At 47.4% G+C, this 16,951-nt stretch overlaps 1 protein-coding gene across 4 annotated transcripts in view; it reads left to right on the top strand.

The window, feature by feature from the left end:
• The first annotated feature begins 12,672 nt into the window (after window positions 1-12,672).
• Daglb (diacylglycerol lipase beta) overlaps window positions 12,673-16,951 on the top strand; it is a 44,941-nt gene continuing 40,662 nt past the window's right edge. For 3 of the 4 annotated variants that reach the window (XM_004666249.3, XM_045144362.1, XM_045144364.1), the window contains exons 1-2: window positions 12,673-12,808; window positions 16,305-16,456. In XM_004666249.3, coding sequence (XP_004666306.1) covers window positions 12,714-12,808; window positions 16,305-16,456 — 247 coding nt within the window. In that variant the 5' untranslated portion in view covers window positions 12,673-12,713. The remainder of the gene's footprint in view (window positions 12,809-16,304; window positions 16,457-16,951) is intronic. The other variant, XM_045144363.1, reaches the window with a different exon arrangement.

Genomic DNA, 16,951 nt, shown 5'->3' on the forward strand with positions numbered 1-16,951 from the left:
TGACTTGTCCTTTCATAAATTAGGCTTTGAGCATCCTGTGTTGGGTTATGGTTTTCATCTGGAAGCTAAAGCTCTATGGGGCTGCACACTCGGAGTTCACTGGGTCTGCACAACGTCCTATACGTAAGAGAAACAAGCTAGGCCTTTCCTCCTGGTTTTCTGTTGTACCTATTTGGTATTTATTTATGCACAAGTATATATGGCTTTGTTTTTATGTGATGTACCACACATATGAAGTGTTGACTATGAACTGCTGTCTACCAGGAGGCTGTAGTATCCTGTTTTTTTTTTTGTTGTTGTTATTGTTTGGTTGGTTTTTTTTTTTGTATCTTATTCATTACTCATCTGAGAGAGAGGCCTATAGAGAGAATGAGTATGGGCTCGTCAGAGCTTCCTGCTACTACAAACAAAATCCAGATGCATACGCCACTTGGTGCATCTGCCTTACATGGGTAGTAGGAAATCAAACCCGGGTCATTAGAATTTGCAGGCAAGTGTTTTAACCTCTGAGCCATCTCTCTAGCCCTGCTGTGTCTTTCCTCCTACATTAAAAGTGTCTTATAAGGGTAGAGAGATGGCTTACTGTTAAGGCACTTGCCTGAGAAGCCTAAGGATCCAGGTTTGTCTCCCCGGATCCTACGTAAACCAGAAGCACGAGGTGGCACATGCATCTGGAGTTTGTTTGCAGTGACTAGAGGCCTTGGTGTGCCAATTCTTTCTCTAAATAAATAAATAAATAAATAAATATTTTTGTAAAAAGTCATGTGGAAGAAGGGAGCCGGGTGAGTTGTGATTATATTTATTGTGTCTTCACGTCTTCCTAAATTGGCAGTGTAACTGCATGGTCTTACTCCCTTACTGTCCTGTCTTTCTTTTCCTCCGTGGCCTTGTGTTTTTGTTTTGTTTATCAGTACTCTTCCCCCCCCCCCAACACCCCCAGCATCTTACTCTTGGTTGAGTTTCTGTGGTCTGTCTTCCTCCTCCTCGGACAGTTCTGAAGGTGGGAAGCCCGGTCTTCATGAGTAAGCTGAGCAGACTGCCTGCTCCTCACACTGGGGTGGGGATGGATCACATACTGCAGGGCCTTTATCTCTTGCCCAAGTGAGGGGAGGGTGCCTGTGTAGAAATTCCTCATGTGGTGGAAACAAGCCTTGCCCTATGTCGCCTGCCTTATGAAGCACTCTTTCGTAGTTCCTTCATTGCCTGAATAACGGTCATCAGGTAACTGATGACATCTTTCATGAGGTCCCCCAAGTGGGCTTTCTCACTCTGCCTCAGGCTGACTTTGAACTCACAGCAATACTTCTAGCTCTGCCATGTGTGCTGGGACTAACTCATGAGGTTTTGTTTGCTCTTGCTTTGGTTTTTTGAGGCAGGGTCTCACTCTAACCCAGGCTGACCTGGAATTCACCATGGAGTCGCAGGGTGGCCTTGAACTCACAATGATCCTCCTACTGCTGCCTCCCTGCTGGGATTAAAGACATGCACCACCATACTTGGCCCCTCATGAAGTTTTTTTGTTTGTTTGTTTGTTTTTTTGCATGTACCAGTTATGTTTGTTTTATGGGGCTGGGGATCAAACCTAAAGTCTAACATGTTAGACCATTACTCTACCACTCTACCACTGAGCTATATCCCTCTGTATGAATGATCTTTTTTTTTTTTTTTGAGGTAGGATCTCACTCTAGCTCAGGCTGACCTGGAATTCACTATGGAGTCTCAGGGTGGCCTCGAACTCACAGCAGTCCTCCTACCACTGTCTCCTGAGTACTTGGGATTAAAGGCGTGTTCCACCATGTCTGGCCATGTATAAGTGGTTTTTTTCCCAAGTTTTTTTTTTTTAAGTTGTTTTGATGTGTGAGTAGGTTTTTAAAAATACAATGGGTGGGCTGGAGTGATGGCTTAGCAGTTAAGGCACTTGCCTGCAAAGCTGAAGGACCTAGGTTCAATTTTCCAGTACCCACATAAGCTAAAGTCACAAGGTGGCGCATGCATCTGGAGTTCATTTGCAGTGGCTGGAGGCCCTGTCATGCTTACTCTTTTTTTCTCTTTCCCTCCCTCCCTCTCTCTCAAATAAAATACTTAACAAAAAATATTCATAGGGCTGGGGAAATAGCTTAGTGGGTAAAAGTACAGGCCATGCAAGTATGAGGGCATGAGTTTTGGATCCACAGCACCCACATAAAATGCCAGGTGTGAATGTGCACATCCCAGAGCTGGACAGGCAGAAACCAGGAGGATCTTAGGGGCTTGAAAAAAAGCCGTAACTTTAATTTAAAAAACAAAACATGTGGGCTGGAGAGATGGCTTAGCGGTTAAGCATTTGCCTGTGAAGCCTAAGGACCCCGGTTCGAGGCTCGGTTCCCCAGGTCCCACGTTAGCCAGGTGCACAAGGGGGCGCACGCGTCTGGAGTTCGTTTGCAGAGGCTGGAAGCCCTGGCGCGCCCATTCTCTCTCTCTCCCTCTGTCTGTCTTTCTCTCTGTGTCTGTCGCTCTCAAATAAATAAATAAATAATTTTTAAAAAATTATTAAAAAAACACATGTAATTGTGAGGAGAAAGAAAATTTCACAAATTTTCCTGCGAGTGATATAGACTGTTGGCTGTGCTGCTAAGATGCTAAGACCTAACCTGTTCCTGTTCAGACACATTAGATGCTTGATCTTGGATCTTGGTGTGTGTGGGCGGGGGAGGGGGGAGAAATTTGTTTTTGTTTTTTGCTTTCCAAGGTAGGGTCTCATTCTAGCCCAGGCTGACCTGGAATTCACTATGTAGTCTCAGGATGGCCTCGAACTCAGGACAGCTGCTCAAAAGCTGCCTGGGAACTGGTAGCAGGAACCTGTGGCCTGGATGACTGGTCAGTTTTGCCAGGCTTGGAAGCCTTGTGTGATGGTGTGAAGGGATGTCCCCCAAGCTTGTAACTTGGCTGGAGGAGGTGCTACTGGGGGTGGATCTGAATTCCAGCCTAAAATACGTGAAGAGCCTGTGCTCTGCCATTATGGGTTCCTGAAGTGTGCTTGCTTGTGTGTTGTGTTGGTGGTGGCTTTTCTCTCCCTCTGCTTGGTCCTGTAAAGGGGGTCCTGCTTCTGCCCTTATGGGACTTCCACTGGGTCTGTAAGCTTCAATAAATATCCCTTCCTCCATAATTGTGCCTGGTTTGGAAGTTCATCCCAGTGACAGGTGGCAGTCTACTATACCTTGTTAGAAACAGATGTAGAGAAACGATTTGGATAGCTAGGCTTGATGGCTCAGGCCTATAATCCAAGCACTGGGGAGGCTGAGGTAGGAGCATCACCATGAGTTCAAGGTCAGCCTGGGCTAGAATGAGACCCTCCCTGCCTAGGGAAAAAAAAAAAAAAAAGCTAGGGAGGGAGGGGAAGGAAGGCAGTTGCCATCACTGTCTAGTTTTAGGCTTGTAGCCATTCCTCTAACCCTGCCTCAGTTTAGGGCCGGGCCTGATCAAGTCCAATGGAACCTGAGGCAAGATCTTGCAGTACCTGGGAGGGGGTGGGTCTGAGGAGAAATCGTAGCTCCAAAATGTCTTCCAAAAAACAAAACACTGGCCAGGCGTGGTGGCGCACGCCTTTAATCCCAGCACTCGGGAGACAGAGGTAGGTGGATGGCTGTGGGTTTGAGGTCATCCTGAGACTCTAGGTCAGTCTGGGAAAAAACAATAATAATAATAATAATAATGTCTTCCTGTAAATGCCTGAAGTGGGAGGTGGGCAGCAGGAGGAGGGAAGATTGGGGAAGCAATGGGAGAGGGAGATAGGGCTGAAGATGTAGGCTCCCCTGAAGGTAACTGAGGGGGCTGGGGATGGTTAAAAAGAGTAGTTTCTAACTAGAAACTACTAGAAGGGTTGAGAGAGGACGGTGAGGCCACATAGGAAGGGTGAGACTGAGGTCTTGGGGGGCGCTGAGGGAGTGAGGAGGGAATAGGAACTGGGATGGCAGGTAAAGATTCCGGTGGTGACGGCATGAGGAGACTCATTCAGCCTGAGTTGGGGCCTTAAAGGCAAGTGGGGAGACCTGGGAGTTGGTTGGGGGGGGCGGTTATTGGGCTAGGTGCAAGACCAACTGTCTGGTGAGTGTGGGCCCTGGACCAGGGTGGGATGCCACTCCTCACAGGCTGTATTGGGTAGAGGTGAATGGACATTAGGACTACAGCCTGTGGAAATGCTTATCTGTGGTTGGGGGGGGGGTGAAAAAATGAACAAAAACGGAGAAAGGAAGAAAAGGAAACTGACTCAGATGGGAATGTGGCTCAGCTGGTTGAGCACCATGATGCCTTCTGAGTCATCCCAAGGCCACTATCATCTGAAAAGAGAAGGTTCTCTACCAAAAGTGAGAGTAGCATTAATATATAGGTATGAACATTAAGAGAAGTGCTTACTGAGCAGTTTGATGAGCATAATAGTTACATTTAGCCAGACAGCAACAGACGTTACACCCCTAGGGCCCATGATTACCCATTTTAAGTTTTCAGTATCAGGGATGTATTCCCTCGCATGGAGCAGGCCTCCAGTCCAATTAGAGGGCAGTTGGTTTCCATGACAGATGTGCCACTATTGCACCTGTTGGCGAGAGTTTTAAAGCCAGTTTTTACAACCCTTAAATTATGAACAAATTGATATTGTGAACTGTTGGACTCAGTTTTTTTATTGGTTAAAACCTTAGCATCGAGTAAGCATATTTTAGATTTTATCTAATTAAATGTTTTAATGAAGGGGCCCTTTCCTAAGCAACCTTTATTACCATTATGTTTTTTGGTGACATCTATTTTTATTTTTTAACTCTTTTTGGATTTTTGATTTTAATAATTATAAGAAGTTATAATTATAGTAAATTACAATAAACAAGTTTGCTTAGTGGTTAAGGCACTTGCCTGCAAAGCCTAAGGACCCAGGTTTGATTCTCAGGACCCACATAAGCCAGATGCACAAGGTAATGTGTGTTTGGAGTTTGTTTGTAGTGGCTGGAGGCCCTGGAGTGCCCATTCTCCTCCCCACCCCCTTCTCTCATAAAAACAAATAAAGCTGGGTATGGTCATACATACCTGTAACCCAGTTGGGGATGGTGGGAGAGAGTGGAGAATCACTGGAGTTCACTCACTAGGGCTGGGGGGAATCCGGAAGCTCTGGGTTGAAGTATGACATTGAGTGATAAATAGCACCTGAAGTTTTCTGGGAACCGCATGAACGCATGGCATGTGTATCTGCACACACAAGTGTATATACCACATATAACATAGTACCCCACACATACTCTACCCACACATGTGCAAATAAAGAAATGAATACAGTGGATGGGGTATTTGGGATGGGGAAAAGCAGAGTTTGGGGAGGGTATCATAACCATAGTATATTGTCTATACTTATGAGAGTTGTCAATAAAACGTTTAAGAAAAAAAAAGATTTTTTATGGTATCTGGAGTTATAGTAGTGTGTTTTTTGTCTCAAGTCTTTGGAGCAAAGTAATGGGCAATTTGTGTTCTTTTTGTATTATATGAATTAGTCCAGTTTTTAAGGAGACAGGCTAGCACAGACTTTTGGGTATCTTGGAAGCCGAGTGTCTCATCTGAAACCAAGTAGAGAAAAGTAGAGTCTTAGAGTCAGGTTATATGCCATCCTGTCTCAAATTTTTTTGTTGGAAGGGCACATCCAGCTAGCCAGATTTGGGAGAAGTTAGGTTTTTGTTTTTGTTTTGTTTTGTTTTTGGTGTATGTGTGTGTTTCCCAATCAGCAGGGGACACTGTGGTCTATGTGCCTCCCTAGTGCTGGGATTAAAGGTGTGTGCCACCATGCCCGGCTTCTCCTGCCTTTTTTTACCATCAGGGTCCAGTCACCCTGCCTGATAGAGTACTGTCCCTCAGGTTAGATTAATGGTGACTGCCTTAGAGCTACATGTGGGGTTTTGTTTTTCTATCGCCCCCTTGTGGCTAGATGTGAATTTTTCATGGTGCCTGAGATCTTCTAGAAGTGCCCCACCCACCTGTCTGGGCTAACTTCTTGGTGTTGAATCTCTGTCCTCTTGCAAATAAATAAATAAAATATTTTTTCAGCCTGGCGTGGTGGCACATGCCTTTAATACCAGCACTCAGGTAGAGCTAGAAGGATCGCTGTGAGTTCCAAGCCACCCTGAGACTACATAGTGAATTCCAGATCAGCCTGGACTAGAGCAACACCCTACCTCGAAAAATCCCCCACCCCCCAACATGATCAGAAGCCATAGTGGGCTTCTCTAACCCAAGCACTCTGACAGTGACATGAGAGATGGAGACAGGAGACTTTCCCAGAAACTCAAGGACCAGACAACCTGGCAAACACTGCAACGAGCCATGATGAAAGAGAGACTCTTACCTCAAGTGAGGTGAGAGACAAGGACCAACATCTGAAAGTCCTCATGCGGCCAGCAGGTGGGCTCTCACACAGGAGCATGCACGCGCACACACCCCAAAGATTGAAAGCAAACAACAACAACGAAAAGATCAGGGCTGGAGAGTTGGCTCAGTGGTTCAGCGTGCTCCCCTGCACAAGCATGAGGGTGTAAGACCACCAAAGTTCAATTCCCCAGCACCCATATAAAGAGCTAGGCATGGTCATGTAACCCCAGTACAGTGGGAGCAAAAACCAGAGAATCTTTGGGGCTTACAAAAACAGCAAGTCGAGGGCTGGAGAGATGGCTTAGCGGTTAAGCGCTTGCCTGTGAAGCCTAAGGACCCCGGTTCGAGGCTTGATTCCCCATGACCCATGTTAGCCAGATGCACAAGGGGGCTCACGTGTCTGGAGGTCGTTAGCAGTGGCTGGAAGCCCTGGCGCGCCCATCCTCCCTCTCTCTCTCTCACACTCAAATAAATAAAAATGATAAAAAAAAAACAAAACAGCAAGTCCAGGCCACCCTGAGACTACATAGTAAATTCCAGGTCAGCCTGGACCAGAGTGAGACCCTATCTCAAAAAAACCGAAAAAAAAAAAAAAAAATACCCAGCAAGTCCAGAGTCAGTGAGACCATGTCAAGGAGACATGCAGATGAGGCACCCCATGTTCTCTGGCCTCCACACACATGCACATGCATGACACACAATGTTTTGAGCCAGGGTCTCATTGTTCACTGCTCAGTTTGCTAGGCTAGTTGGTCCACAAGCTTGAGGAAATTCTGTCTCCACCTCCCTTCTGACCATATAGATGCACAAAGATCACAGAAGCCTGCCACAGCTTCTAGCCTTTATGTGAGGTCTGGGGATCCGAACTCAGGCACTCAAAGTTACTCAGCAAGTGCTTTATCCACCAGCCTCGGTCCATGATACGTCTTTAGGGAGAAAGTCACGCTACATTGTCTAAGCAAGTCTCAAACTCCTGAGCACAGGTCATCCCCTTGCCTCAAGTCTCCCAAATAGCTGGAACTACAGGTGTATCCAACCTTGCTCAACTTCCTTTCCACCTTTCAACAAGTAGCGACTGAATGTCTGCTGTGTGCGTGCCCGTGTGTGGAGGCCAAAGGTCATCCTCGGCTGTTGTTCATCAGGCACCATCCACCTTTGAGAGAGGGTCTCTCACTGGCACGGAGCTCATCGGGTAGGCTACACCACCTGGCCAGTGAGGTCCAGGGACCCCGTCTCTGCCTCCTCGGTGAGCACATGCCACTGCACCTGTCCTTAAAAAAAAAAAAAAAAATCTTACTTTTATTTATTAATTAGAGACAGAGAGATGGAGGGAAGGAGAGAGAGAGAATGGGTGCTCCAGGGCCTCCAGGCACTGCAAACGAATTCCAGACGCATGTGCCCTCTTGTGCATCTGGCTAACGTGGGACCTGGAGAACTGAACCAAGGTACTCAGTCTTCGCAGACATGTGCCTTAACCACTAAGCCATCTCTCCAGCCCCATACCTATCTTATTTTTATTTTTATTTTTTTTTCCAAGGTAGGGTCTCACTGTATGTTGGGCCCTAAAAGGCCCAGGCGTGAGGCCTAGTGGAACTTCCTGAGCCTAGCTAAAGTTTGGCGACCTGTCTCTGGCCAGCTAGGACTCAGCAGGATGCCTAATGGCTTCTGGCCTGCTACTTCCATGTGTTAATTGTAATTACCATTTCAATAGTTACAGTTTACTATTGGCCCTTACCTCTTCCCCCATTCTAAAATCCCCGCCTTTGTCCCCAACATGATATAGGCAACTGCTCAGAGTAATAAAGCGAGTTGTTTCTGCATGGAAAAGACTCCCGACTCAGTGTGGTTTTTCTCCGGTGGCCAGGAGAGGTTTCTGAGTCGTCCGACGCTCATCATCCCCTCAACCCCTAGGGAGGAACCAGCAGGCCTGGTCCTTCCCTCGGCACTACTGAGCGGGAAGGAGCCCCGCAACTGTAGCCCAGGCTGACCTGGAAGTCACTATGTAGTCTCAGGCTGGCATCAAACTCACAGTGATCCTCCTACCTCTGCCTACCAAGTGCTGGGATTAAAGTCATGTGCTGACACACCTAGCCAAGTATTTTATTTAGTTAATTTGAGAGACAGAAAGAGGCAGAGAGATAGAGACAATGGGTGTTCCAGGGCCTCTAGCCACTGCAAATGAACTCCAGACACATGTGCCACCTGTGCAACTGCCTTATGTGGGTCCTGGGGAATCAAACCTGGGTTCTTGGGCTTTGTAGGCTAAGCCATTTCTCTAGTTCTCTCTCTCTCTCTCTCTTGGCTTTTCAAGGTAGGGTCTTACTCTAGCCCAGGATGACCTAGAATTCAATATGTAGTCTCAGGGTGGCCTTGCACTCACGGCGATTCTCCTACCTCTGCTTTCCAAGTGCTGGGATTAAAGGTGTGCACCACCATGCCTGGTTTCTTTTTTATTTTTATTTTTTTGTTTGTTTGTTTGTTTTGTTTTTGAGGTAGGGTTTCACTCGAGCTCAGGCTGACCTGGGATTCACTATGTAGTCTCAAGGTGGCCTTGAACTCATGGTGATCCTCCTACCTCTGCCTTCTGAGTCCTGGGATTAAAGGCGTGCGCCACCACGCCTGGCTTCTTTTTTTATTTATTTTTTCACTTGGGTTCTGAGGATTAGGATTGAGCTCAGGTCCTCACGCTGACAAGGCAAGCACTTTACCAGCAACCATCTCTTGATCTCCCAGGCTAGCTTTATTGATGAGGTTTACTGATGAGATGAGGCACCTGTCCAAAGTCAACAACCACCTTCCCTATCTCACCAGTCTTTCAAGTACTACCTGAAGTCATCCCCCGGCAGGAGGTGTGTGAAGTCTCTGACTGGACTATCTGGCTTGTCAGCATGCGGCCCACTTAATACCGTCTGGCTGACATGTGATCAGAACATGTTGGAGGTCAGGACTGTCTAAGACACTCCCTTGTAACTTGCAGGACAGTTGAAGGAGTGCCTGCCTAAAAGAGTTCTGATTCTGTGGGCTGGAGAGATGGCTTAGTGGTTAAGCGCTTGCCTGTGAAGCCTAGGGACCCCAGTTCGAGGCTTGATTCTCCAGGACCCACTTTAGCCAGATGCACAAGGGGGCACACGTGTCTGGAGTTCCTTTGCAGTGGACAGAGGCCCTGGCGTTCCCATTCTGTCTCTCTATCTGCCCCTCTCTCTCTCTCTCTCTCTCTCTCTCTGTCCGTCACTTTCAAATAAATAAAAATAAACAAAAAAATTTTTTAAAAAAGAGTTCTGATTCTGAAAAGTGATGCCACTCCTTGTCAACAACAGGCTGAAACTGAGTGAAAATGAAGCTGCAGTCAGAAGAGAGCAGTGGCCAGAGAGGCGTACAACGCGCTTCCACTTTCAGGTGTTTGAGACAAGGTCTCATGTAACCGAGGCTGGCCTTGGACTCCTGATCCTCCTGCCTCCAATCCTCAAATGCTACGATTATGCATGTGAGCCACCATACTTGGCTCCAGAATTTTCATGAAGCTTGGGGCTGAAAAGAAGGCTCAGTGGATAAAACACTCACAGCTCAAGCTGGAGTATCTGGGTTTGATCCCATGTAAAAATCAACAGAGGGCTAGAGAGATGGCTTAGTGGTTAATCGCTTGCCTGTGAAGCCTAAGGACCCCAGTTCAAGGCTCAATTCCCCAGGACCTATGTTAGCCAGATGCACAAGGGGCGCATGTATCTGGAGTTCATTTGCAGTGGCTGGAGGCCCTGGTGCACCCATTCTCTCTCTATCTGTCACTCTCAAATAAATAAATAAATGAACAAAAAATTGAAAAAAAAATCACCAAGCATGGTGGCACATGCCTGTAATCTCAGTAGTCAGAAGGCTGAGGTAGGAGGATTGCCCTCAGTTCAAGGCCAGTTTGGAGTGAGTTCCAGGTCAGCTTGGAATAGATTGAGACGCTACTGCATAACAAACAAAAAGCTGAATTTTCATAAAGCTTGATGAAACAGCCTTATCTAAAAATACACGGGCTCACAGATCTTTCAGTCTCGACACTCATGTCCTGGGGCCGTTCTCTGGCTTCCCTCTTTGCCACCCCGGGTTATTCCCCTACACTGTACAAAGTGCATGCTCCCACGCCTCTCAGTCCCTCCACTTACTCTTACATTTGGTCCATAAGGCTATCCATTCATCAGGTATTATCAAGTGCCTGCAACGTGCTCTGTTATGTATTGTAAAGTCCATTAAAATATGATGAAGCCAAGCATTAACAGAAGATCTTCCGAGGCTGAGGGGATGGCTCAGTGGTTAATGGGCTTGCCTGCAAAGCCTAACGACCTGAGTTCAATTCCTCAGTACCCACATAAAGCCAAATGTGCAAGGTGGTGCATGCATCTGAAGTTTGTTTGTAGTGGCTAGAGGCCCTGGTGGGTCCAGTTTCTCTCACTTCTTGTAAATAAATTTTTTTTTTTAAGGGCAATCTAGGGCTGGAGAGATGTCATAGTGGTTAAGGTATGTGCCTGCAAAGCCAGAGGACCCAGGTTCAATTCCCCAGGACCCACGTAAGCCAGATGCATAAGGTGGCACATGTGTCTGGAGTTTGTTTGCAGTGGCTGGATGCCCTGATATGTCCATTCTCTCTCTCCCCCTCTCTCTGCCTCTTTCTCTCAAATAAACAAATAATTTTTTTATTTTTTTTTAAAGAGGAAGCCAGGTGTGGTGGTGCATGCCTTTAATCTCAATACTCGAGAGGCAGATATAGGAGGATCACTGTGAGTTCGAGGCCACCCTGAGACTACATAGTGAATTCCAGGTCAGCCTGGGCTATAATGAGACACTACCTTAAAAAACCAAAATAGACAAAGGGAAAAAGAGAGAGAGAGAGAGATCTTCCTGCACAAAGTGACATGTGTCTGGAGTCTGCAGCAGCTGAAGGTTCTGGTGTCCCCCCCCACCCCCGCAAATAAATAAATTAATAAGGAGATCTTCCCAACACTATTTAACTTCACTTGACCCTGTTGCCCACAAGCCAGGTGAAATATTCTGCTTTTGCTAATTAGCAAGATAGCTTGGGGATAGCTATCCTCTCTGGTAGTATGTCAAGAAGTGTGGGCAAACTAATCAATGACCAGACTAGCATGAGGAAATAATGATTTTTCCTCTTTTTTGCATATGGGTTTATTTTGCATGGATACATGGGCCTACATGTGTTTCCTTTGCAGTGGCAGAAGGCCCTGGTCCATACTGTCTCTCTGAAATAAGTAAAATATTTAAAATAGGAACCAAAGGGTGTGCATTTTTAGGTGACCTGGTCCACGGAGTCCTATTTGAAATAGTAGCAGAACTGAGTGAGGCCTGAATGGAGAGATATAGAAATATCTGCAGTAGGAACTTCCTCAGCAGAGGCAACAGGGAGTCTAGAGCTTGAGGGTACGAATGAGCTGCATGTGTGAGTGAAGGAAGAGGTGGAAAGGTGCAGTATGTTGTTACAAGCTTTTGGTGCGGGACTTCCAAGAAAAGGTCTCTGAGAGGGGTTACGATGTATTTGATGTTCGAGATTAGCCTTGCAAGTCCTAGGCCAGGCATAAGTCGGGCCTCTGACAGTGCAACAAGGTCGCCCTGGATACTGTTAAGGCAGAATGGAGAGCAGTGCAGAGCCCAGCCCAGGGAAGAGATGGAGGTGGCTCAGGCCAAGGCCGGGGGAAGCAGAGGTGTGGGAAGGAAGCCTGATTCTCTGCCAGCTGCTGTGTGGAGTTTCAGAGTTCTTGTTTTGTTTTTCGAGGGAGGGTCTCACGCTAGCCCAGGCTGACCTAGAATTCATTCTGTAGTCTCAGGGTGGCCTCGAACTCGCGGCGCTCCTCCTACCTCTGCTTCCCGAGTGCTGGGATTAAAGGCGTGCTGTTTTCAGGAAACTTGGTATGAATCCTGGACTCGTCATTGGTTTATTTATTTATTTATTTTTGTTTTTTTTGAGGTAGGGACCGTAGCCCAGGCTGACCTGGAACTCCCGACTGCTGGCATATGAAGACGTGCGCCACCGCGCCCCAAACTCGCTGGGAATAACGAGCCTCTCTTCCGGCTTATACAATCCTTATCAGCTAAACAGCAGCATTGCCAGGAAGAACTTGGCTCCGCAATCAACAGCGACCGACCAGCTTCGGCTTCGGCGCCTGGGCGGACGCCGGGGCGGCGGCGAGGTCATCCAATGCGCACGCGCAGGCCCCGGCGCGGAGCGCGCGTGCGCGCGTGCGTGTGAGTGTGCGTGTGCGCGCGCGGCGGCGCCTGCGCAGTGTCGCGGGCCGCTCTTCCCATCCGCGGAGTGGGCGGCGGGACGTGCGCCAGCCATGCCGGGGATGGTGCTGTTCGGCCGGCGCTGGGCCATAGCCAGCGATGACTTGGTGTTCCCGGGGGTCTTCGAGCTGTTTCTCCGGGTGCTGTGGTAAGCGCGGGGTCCGGGTCCCTCGGGGGGCGGGGGAGGGCGGTGGGTGCCCGGACACCACGGAGAGCCGAGGAGGGCCGACGCCCCCGCCTGTGCCCGGCTGCAGCCCTGCCCGGCTGCTGGCAGGACGGGCTTGGCATCGAAGCTGCTGTCTTGCAAAGATGTGGCATCCGTGCGAAGCAGGCAAGCGGCGTTGGGGGCCACGGGTTCCGTTCCCAGCTCGTCTGGCGAGGGCCGGTGTCAGTGTTGTGAGATAACATCTTCAAGGGGGAAGGGTGTAAAAAATGCGTGTTAGGAGCTGTGGCGCCCCAGGGAGTTTTCTGCGTCTAAGGGCCATGCTTTGCGGGCATCATTGTGCCCTTGAGTGTTTCCTGACCACAGAGCCCTCGCGTCGTAAAGTTGACAGCGAAGAAAAAGCAAGTGATCTGGTCCAGTCCTACACTTTCACCCCCTCCACATGTGCTCCGAACCAAAGGTCTCATGCATGTTCGGCAGGTGCTTTGGCAGTGGGCCAAATCTTCAGCCTCCCACCCCACCCCCTGTGAAACTTCAAAAGTTCAAGGTTTTAATAGGGCGTCCCAGCACCGGGGAGGCAGAGGTGGGAGGATCGAGGTGCGGCCCAGGCCACCCTTAGACTACAGAGTGAAATTCCAGGTCAGCCTGGGCTAGAGCAAGACCCTGCCTAAAAGAGAGAGAGAGAGAGCTCAGGGCTTTATAAGGGGGCATTTTTGTCCCTTTTTAGCGGAGTTCGAGTCGATGTTAACATGTTGTTGGGTGCTGGCTTTCATTGTCCAACCCTGAATTACAAAATGTGGTTAGAAGGCCACAAGACTTCTTTTGAGTTCATTAGTCCTCACCGTGAAACGTGTTTGCATAATTAACTTCTTGGTTTTGAGTTGCACGTACTGTTTACCAGTTGTTAAACTGCACGTATAAAGATTCTCTTATTTATAATTCATCAACCAGCCAGGTGTGGTGGCTTTTAAGTCTCAGCATTCGGGAGTTTGAGATAGGAGGATTGCTGTGAGTTTAAGGCCAGCCTAGGGCTACAGAGTAAGGTCCAAGTCAGAGACAGAGAAAGAGGCAGGTAGAGAAAGGGTGTGCCAGGGCCTCCAACTGCTGCAGATAAATTCCAGATGCATGTGTCGTCTTGTGCAACTGGCTTACGTGGGTCATTTGGCTTTGCAGGCCAGCACCTTAACCACTTTCATTCACTTACTTATTTGCAAGCAGAGAGAGGGAATCGATGCACCAGGGCCTCTTGCCACTGCAAATGAACTCTAAATGTATGCACCACTTTGTGCATCTAGCTTTACATGGATACTGGGGAATTGAACCCCAGGCCATCACACTTTGCAAGCAAGTGTGCTTTTAACTATTGAGCCATCTCTCCAGCCCTATTTCCTTGTTTTTGTGAGGCAAGATCTCATTACACAGCTCATGCTAACCTCTAATTTGTGAACCTTCTGTCTCAGCCTCCCAAGTAACTGGCAGTACTGGCATATGCTACCATGCCCGGATTTGTGTAAGGCCAAACATGGATTGATTATATTAAGCATAGATTAAATAATAAGAAGGAGCCATGCACGGGCCACTAGCCACTATTTTTGCTCTTAGTAGATTTTTCCTGTGTTTGTGTGGTGTGTGTTGATGTGTGTCAGGCACATATGTGTATGTGTGCAGGCCAGAGGTTGATGTTGCATGTTTTATGTTTTTTAAAATATTTTACTTTTTATTTATTTGAGAGAGAGGAATATGCAGATAAAGAGAGAATGGACATGCCAGGGCCTCTAGCTGCTGCAAACAAACTACAGATGCATGCACCACCTTGTGCATCTGGCTTACATGGGTTCTGGGGAATCAGACTTGAGTCCTTAGGCTTTGCAAACAAGAGCTTTGACTGATGAGCCATCTTTTTTTTTTTTTAATACCAAGACATCTTTAAAAAAAATTTTTTTTTGTTCATTTTTATTTATTTGAGTGTGACAGATTGAGAAAGAAACAGAGAGAGAGAGAGACAGAGGGAGGGAGAGAGGGAGAGAGGGAGAGAGAGAATGGGCACGCTAGGGCTTCCAGCCACTGCTAATGAACTCCAGACACGTGGGCCCCTTGTGCATCTGTCTAATGTGGGTCCTGGGGAATCGAGCCTTGAACCAGGGTTCTTAGGCTTCACAGGCAAGCACTTAACTGCTAAGCCATCCTCCAGCCCATCTTTTTTTTTTTTTTTTTTTTTCAAAGTAGGGTCTCACTCTGGCCCAGGCTGACCTGGAATTCATTATGCAGTCTCAGGGTGGCCTCGAACTCATCACAGCCCTCCTACTTCTGCCTACTAAGTGCTGGAATTAAAGGCGTGAGCCACCACACCCAGCTTCACAATGCACTTTTTGTTTTGTTTTTCAAGGTATGGTCTCATTCTAGCCCAGGCCGACCTGGAATTCACTACAAAGTCTCAGGGTGGCCTCGAACTCACGGTGATCCTCCTACCTCTGCCTCCCAAGTGCTGGGATTAAAGGCATGCACTTCCACACCTGGCTCACAGTCCACTTTTTAAAAAATTATTTTTATTGACAACTTCCATAATTGTAGAAAATAACCCATGGTAATTCCCTCCCTCCCGTCCCCTTTGAAACTCCACTCTCTACCATCATACTCCTTTCCCTTCTCACCCAGTCTCTATTTTGATGTCATCATCTTTTTCCTCCTATTATGATATTATATGTCAGGCACTGCAAGGTCATGGATATCCAGGCCATTTGGTGTCTGGAGGAGCATGTTGTACGAAGTCCTACCTTTCCTTTGGCTCTTACTTTCTTTCTACCACTTCTTCTGCAATGGACCCTGAGCCCTGGAAGATGTGATAGAGATATTTCAGTGCTGAGAACTCCTCTGTCACTTCTCAGCACTATGGTGCCTTTTGAGTCATCTCAAGGTCACTGACATCTGAAAAGAGCAGCATTTTAAAACCAAACTTGAGAGTAGCATTAATATATGGGTATGAAGAGTAAAAGAAGTGCTTACTGGGCAGTTTGATGAGCTCAGCTGACCTGGAATTCACTATGTAGTCTCAGGGTGGCCTCGAACTCCCTGTGATCCTCCTACCTCTGCCTCCCAAGTGCTGGGATTAAAGGCGTGTGCCACCACGCCCAGCTCAAAGTACAACTAAAAAAATTCTTTTTATTTATATGAGAGAGCGAGAGAAAAAGCAGAGAGAGAAAGAAAGAGAATGGGTATACCAGGGCCTCTAGCCACTGCACATGAACTCCACATGCATGCATCACGTTGCACATTTGGCTTACGTTAGTCCTGGGGAATTTAACTGAGGTCCTTTGGCTTGGCAGGCAAATGCCTTAACCACTAAACCATCCATCTCTTCAGCCCTGCAGTGCACGTTTTCAGTGTTGTTTTGGAGAATGTTAACTCCCTCTACTTGTTTATATCATGGTTTACAAAGGTGCTCCTTGGATTGCATCTCTTACCCCACTCTGCTTGTCCACAGGTGGCTTGGCAGTCTGACTTTGTACCTCATGCACAGAGGGAAGCTGGACTGTGCTGGAGGAGTCTTGCTCAGCACCTACTTGATTGTGCTCCTCGTTCTCCTGGCAGTTATCATATGTATTGTGTTGGCCATCGTGTGTGTCAGCATGAAAGGTAAAGCGTAACTTTTTCTATGTGATATGTATTTTATTTATTCATTTTTATTAGCAAGAGAAAGAAGCAGGTAGAGAGAATGGGCATGCCAGGGCCTCCAGCCACTGCAAATAACCTCCAGACGCATGCGCCACCTTGTGCATCTGGCTTATTTGGGTCCTGGGAAATCGAATCTAGGTCATTTGGCTTTTGTAGGCAAACACTTTAACCACTAAGCCATCTCTCCAGCCTATCTATTTATCTATATGTATATGTGTGTGTGTGTATGTATATATGTATGTATGTGTATACAATACATATAGGTGGGGGGGGGGTGCGCGCGTATATATATATATTTTTTTTGAGGTAGGGTTTCACTCTAGCTCAGGCTGACCTGGAATTCACTATGTAGTCTCAGGGTGGCCTCAAACTCAGGGCGATCCACCTACCTCTGCCTCCCAAGTGCTGGGATTAAAGGCATGTGCCACTACGCCTGGCAACCCACATATATTTTTC

This window comes from Jaculus jaculus, chromosome 2, assembly GCF_020740685.1.
Source record: "Jaculus jaculus isolate mJacJac1 chromosome 2, mJacJac1.mat.Y.cur, whole genome shotgun sequence".
Lineage (NCBI taxonomy): Eukaryota > Metazoa > Chordata > Mammalia > Rodentia > Dipodidae > Jaculus > Jaculus jaculus.